Here is a 6,000-nt window from a genome sequence, read left to right as displayed (position 1 = left end):
ATCCGCCCGTCTCGGCCTCCCAAAGTGCTGGGATTACAGGCTTGAGCCACCGCGCCCGGCCTAAGAAGTGAGGATTATCATTTCATTACAGGGATAAACTGAGACGTACAGTGACTTACATCAGGTGACTTGGTGAAGCACTAGAAGGTGGAATCAGTAACTGATCCTCCATGGAGATAAAATGCTCTGTCTACGACTATAATTCTTTGACAATTAATGCTACGTGTGCCATGTTTTGCTTTGCCTCTTTTTCCTAATTGGCAGAAAGAAAAATCGAAGCACTAAATTTGGGAGACACACAATGCCAGTGTCTTCACAGGAAAACATATTTCTTTAACACGTAAGCAGAACAGGGCCCCAACGATCACAGCTCCAGCTTCTAAAACCCAACCACAGGGTTTTGCCTCACACCTGTCAATGACAGCCAGCAGCACTCGGGAGAGATGCTTCCACCTCCTGGGCTGGGCATTTCTGTGTGATCCCGCCAGGCGTGACAATAACTCTGCGTGTCTTCTGTAAGAGGAAAATGGTTTCCCTTAGGAGCTTCAGCATTCTCTCAGTCCCCTTGACTTTGCTTTCCAGACAGGACTGAGAAGCAAGAAAAGTAGAAACTAGAGCATGAAGGGGACTACATCATCCTGGAAAGTCACATCCCAAAGACATTCAGACCGATAAGGACAACTGAATAAATAAATAAGGCAGTGACAGGTGTTCATTAATCATTTGTGCAACCAAATTCTTAGTAGGCTTTTGCATGGACAATCAGGAAACATGCAGATTTCTGCGGCAAACGAAAGACAGGATTGAATTGCACTTTTGTTGCAGACCGATCACCTGGGCCTAATTTGACTGTTGCCTCCCAAGGAATCTCTGAGCCCAGGAGGGAAATGTAGGAGGGAGGAGGGAAAACCAAACCCAGCCTGCAAGATGTTTCCTTTGCTGTATTCTGCTGAGCGCTCTAAAGCAGGTGCAGGTGCAGTGAGATACTTAATCCTGTCCCCAGTCCTCCAGTACTTTGCTCTCTTCTCGTTTAAACTCCCTAAGTGGTCTGGTGCGGTCCTTCCAGTGTCATTGCTTAAAGCGAGGCAGAGCGGAAAGAAAGAAGTAGGAGAGAGCGGTAAGCATCTTTGTTCTCAATGCGGAAAACCCAGAAAGGAGTTTCCTCCCCACCCACCTGAAACTGTTCCCCAGTTGCCAAATCAGAAGGGCAGGGGCAGCGACGCAGAAGATGACTCAGGGCCCACTTTGATCCTCCTGGGTACTTGAGCAAGCTCAAGGGTGTTCGGACCTCTGGGGAGACGTTGCATCACGCAGTTTGGAAAGAACCTGGGAATTTTCCCTAGGGGACTCGCTGTATTTACTGGGAACTAGTCTTGCAGGAAGGTGGGAGTACGTGACTGGCTGTGGGGAGCTGGCGTCCGAGGAAATCCGACTTCACCATGGGTTCAGACTTGCAAGGAAGGTCACTATGGGATCAACCTGATCCCGAAAGGATGGGCTCGCGCAGGTGCACGCGCGCTCGGCCACTCCCATTAGTGTCACGTCTGCCGGGGGGAGAAAATGCGGGGGTTGGGGGAGCAGGGAGAAGAGAGGCGAAGTTCGGACCTCGGCACTCCTCCACCTGGTTACAGGCAGTCCGGGGCCGCCCAAGCCCTCCGGGACGGAGGGAAAGGGGCACGCGCCTTGCGCAAGGTGGAGGCGGACACCTGGGCGGGCGCTAGGACCCGGGCGGCGCACCTGTTGGCTGGGCCCGGGGCTCCGCCTGCCCGGCCTCCTCCCGGAGTGCGGGACCGGCGGGGGCGAGGCGGGAGTGGCGGTGCCAGCGGAGGGCACCGGCCGGCGTGGCGGCGGCGGCGGAGCGCGGCCCCGGGCTCACCATGGCCGAGCTGCTGCGGAGCCTGCAGGATTCCCAGCTCGTCGCCCGCTTCCAGCGCCGCTGCGGGCTCTTCCCTGCTCCGGATGAAGGCCCCCGGGAGAATGGCGCGGACCCCACGGAGCGCGCAGCGCGGGTCCTCGGGGTCGAGCATCTCCCCGCTGTCAACTGCAAGGGCGGCGGGGCCCCGGCCAACGGGCTGCGCAGAGCCGCGGCGCCGGAGGTAACCGCGGGCAGGTGTTCGCCGGGGACGGGGAGGGGGCGGCTGCGGACGTGGGGGTCCCGGCGACTCAGCCACGCGGGGCCGGCCGGGCCGAGAGGGCGCCGTCCCCGGCAGCGACCCGGCTCCCGCCGCTGCGAGCGGACGGGGAGGCCTGGCCTTCCAGTAACCAGGATGCCACCCTCCAACGCTGCCAGGGGCAACCGGGTTTATTGAGCTATCCCCAGATGCTTTCAATGCAGTCCATTTAGAGACTTCCCACTTTGAAAAGTAGTTAAATTCACGTAGATGCCAGCAGTATGTAAGAGTTACGTAATGGAACAGAGGAACGGGGGATGCCCTTGACACTTCCCGGGGGAGATGTTCTTAGACTCCCCCTTGTATTCTTGCATTTCCGCCCGTCCCCCTTCCCTGATCCACACAAATGCGGGTGCAGCCGGGCTCAGGGCGCTCCTCACCGCGCTGCACCGCCAGCTCTTGGGACAGAACTTGGGACTCACACAGCTCCTAGAGAGATTTACAACCTCCCTGGACTACCCCCAGCGATGATGTCTTAACAGCACCTCCCGCTTTTCCTCCCCTAGAGTCTGGGGGTCCCTCCTGCCTGGTAGGTCTTTTGTAGACCGACACCAGTGACTTCTAACAGATGCTTCTGGGAGGCAAGCTCGCCATGCTCCCCGCTAGGCGTTCAGAGCGTGGTTATACAACCCACTGCGGCTTGGGGGGAACCAGCGTGCGTCGTCGTCGCAGTGCACAGGGACTCCAGGCAGGAGGCACCAGACGGGCTGCACTTGGCTTCTGGGGACGCATGTCTACCGGGAGCCCTGGCTGCACCTGCCCTTTCCCTCAGCAAAGTCAAAAGTGTGGCGCAGGAGAACAGAAGCAAACGTATTAATAATTCGAATTCCTTGTACACAGCCACATTTTGTTCTTCCTAGAAGGTTTTGGTGAAAGAAAGGTGGCCTTTATTTACGTGTAAATTTCTAGATGTAGTAACTAAGGAATTATGAAGAACCTGGCTTCTGTGTGGAATGGAATATTATCGGCATTGGATTATACAATTAGTTTGGGAGGGTGAGGGTGGTTGTGAGTTCCACTCCAGAGAAATCCCCCTCTGTATTTTTTCCTCTTTACTGTCCCTTCTTTATCCCATGTGACATTCTGGTAACTTATAGATGAGTATGAGAACCCCCTCTTTTCTCTTGCCTTATCTTAAAAAGGGGGCAGGGTAGAGGGGATAAGAAATCAGCTGGGCATGGTGGCGCGTCCTGTAGTCCCAGCTACTTGGGAGGCTGAGGCAGGAGAATAGCTTGAGGCAGAGGCTGCAGTGAGCCAAGATCGCACCACTGCACTCCAGCCAAGGCGACAGAGCGTGACTCTTTTTCAAAAAAACAAAAACAAAAACAAAAAAAAGACCAAAACAAACAAACAAAAAACCAGTCCCATGGCTGAAACGTGCTGTGACATATTCGGTGCACACACCGTTTACACCCACAGGTAGAGAAGTGAGTTGCTTTCTGTTGCTCTCTTCACAAGCTTCTACCCTGTTGCTGTAATTCAGGAAGCTGAAAAAGAGTGAATTGTTCCACCAGTGCTTTTCAAACTGTTTTAAGCATCACCTCTGGTAACTTAACTTTAAACTCCAGAGTTGGATCCTCTTGACCTTTAAAAGCAAGATAAGCAGATTTCTTACACAGCATTATCTTCTTACTGCTTGACAATCCTGGGTCTTCAGTGAGCGAAGTGGTGAGGGTTTCCCCATACCCACCCAGCCAACACAGGACTTCTGCTCACAGATCATGTAAAAGCAAGAAAGCCGAATGCCCAAGATAAGAAATCATTGTGTTGGTATATAATGGGGGAAATCATATACTTGAGAGTGCTTGATAAATGAAAGGTTAATAAATGTTTTTACAGGTAGGTTGGTTTCAAATAACTTGGGAAGATTAATCCTTTACACACACACACACACAGTCTCCCCCTCAGAAATGATGGCATACCTGCACTCAGGTAATTTATAGGACTTTAAGGGGGCAGTTGTGAAAAGTGTGCTGCCTTCTCTGCAGGCCTTTGTACAGGCCTTGGCCTGCCTGAACTGCCTGTCCTTTCTCTAAATATCCTCCCCACCCATCCTTCTATTTCCAAAGGTCAGTTCCTCCATGGGTGCCCTCTCTGACCTTCCAGCCTCGCTCCCCCTGCTATAGTTTCTCTTTGCTTTCTGCGTTTCTTCATTACAGCATTTATCACATTGTCTAAATGTGCCTTTGTGTGGATATCTGATAATTCCCAGCCCCTCCAGAGGATAAGCTCTAAGAATGCAGGAAACTTGTCTGTTATGGTCCTTATTTTCTTCCCATAGCCTGGCATATAGGAGGAGCTAGTCACTTTTATGAATACATGCATGTAGATTGCAATATAAAATTATAGTTTTAAACTTTTTTTTTTTAAGAGACAGGGTCTTGCTGTATCACCCAGGGTGGGGTGCAGTGGCACAATCATAAGTCACTGTATCCTCCACCTCCTGGGCTCCTGCAGTTCTCCTGCCTCAGCCTCCTGTGTAGCTAAGACTATGGATGCATACCATCATCTGGTTTGTTTGTTTGTTTGTTTGTTTGTTTGTAGAGACAGGGTCTCACTATGTTGCCAAGACTAGTCTTAAACTCTTGGCCTCAAGTGATCCTTCTGCCTCAGTCTTGCAGAGTGCTGGAATTATAGATGTCAGTCACTGTGACTGGTGATGTTTTGTTTTTCTTTTTTAAAAAATGAGTGAATATTGAAAATCAAGTGATTTTTCCACATAGCCTAGCAGGTAGCACCAGGACATTGATTTAAGACCCTTCAAACAATAGAGAAGTTTTCTTCTTCATTTGAGTGACTTGAGATCTTAATGAATCTAATTTACCTTCCCACCTTTCACATTTTCTATATTTGTTTTAATTTTGAACACATGACAAGTGTTTCCTGTTTTCAAGTGACTGAAAGTTTCCTCTACAAGTTCTCATTACACCACACACCGCTAGCTTAAAGATTAACTGCATCTTTTACGAACCAGGAGTGGGCTTGGCTTGCACAAGCCTGTCATTGAATAAATTGGACAGGGCCTTAAGAGATTGCCCAGTAGTCATGAATTTCACAGAAAGTCTGAGTCCTGAAGGGTTAAGTGATTTGGTGAGGACTCCAGGATATCCGCACAGTCAGGGGAAGTCAGATCTTTTGACTCCCAAGTCTAAACTGCTTTCCTCTGTGCAGATTCCAGGGAAAATTCCAGGGTGTCACTGTATCTGATTCACTGAGGTGTGTCCTGTTGGGACCGGCTGGGACAGGGTGGAGATCGTGTGAAAAGAGGTGGTATTGCTTTCAGTTTGCAAGGGTATCTGACTTGCAAGAGTAACTGTAGGAAGCCATATTTGGTTATTGCTTTGGGAGGCACTGCCCTGAGCAAAACGCAGGATTCTAGGACTGGTCCAGGAAGGTAAAGGTGTGATGAGAATTTCATTTGTTTGTCCTGGGGTAAAGCCAGCCTCGGATATAATGGTATTTTGATTTCTAACATTTTTGCTTACTCAATACGGCTGTATTTAGTTAGACTCTGCAGTGCCTTCCTCAGCATTCCATTAGACTAAGGATCATCTTTTCTAATATCCCTGTGTCCAGTACTTTTTGATAACTGCTCAGACATAGTTCTCACATTGACTTAGGGAGAGGTTCAAAGATAAGTTGTTTCTAGAAATCTTAGACTCTTGAAACATTTCAAGTTTTCCTCTTGAAACATTTGAGGCCTTCTAAATCTGTTAATCTATGAAATTCCACCCTTGATTTCATTGGTGTGCTAAAATACAAACACTAGAAAACCAAGAGACCAGGATCTAGTTTTACCTTCATGTCATTTTGGACTTCTCTGAACCTC

General features: G+C 49.9%; 1 protein-coding gene across 2 annotated transcripts in view; it reads left to right on the top strand.

The window, feature by feature from the left end:
* The first annotated feature begins 1,710 nt into the window (after positions 1-1,710).
* SGPP2 (sphingosine-1-phosphate phosphatase 2) overlaps positions 1,711-6,000 on the top strand; it is a 140,159-nt gene continuing 135,869 nt past the window's right edge. The window contains exon 1 of one of the 2 annotated variants that reach the window (XM_030917065.1): positions 1,711-2,096. In XM_030917065.1, the coding sequence (XP_030772925.1) occupies positions 1,878-2,096 (219 nt within the window). In that variant the 5' untranslated portion in view covers positions 1,711-1,877. The remainder of the gene's footprint in view (positions 2,097-6,000) is intronic. The other variant, XM_030917064.1, reaches the window with a different exon arrangement.

This window comes from Rhinopithecus roxellana, chromosome 14 (assembly GCF_007565055.1).
Source record: "Rhinopithecus roxellana isolate Shanxi Qingling chromosome 14, ASM756505v1, whole genome shotgun sequence".
Taxonomy (NCBI): domain Eukaryota; kingdom Metazoa; phylum Chordata; class Mammalia; order Primates; family Cercopithecidae; genus Rhinopithecus; species Rhinopithecus roxellana.
This window is presented reverse-complemented; position numbering and strand designations above follow the sequence as displayed.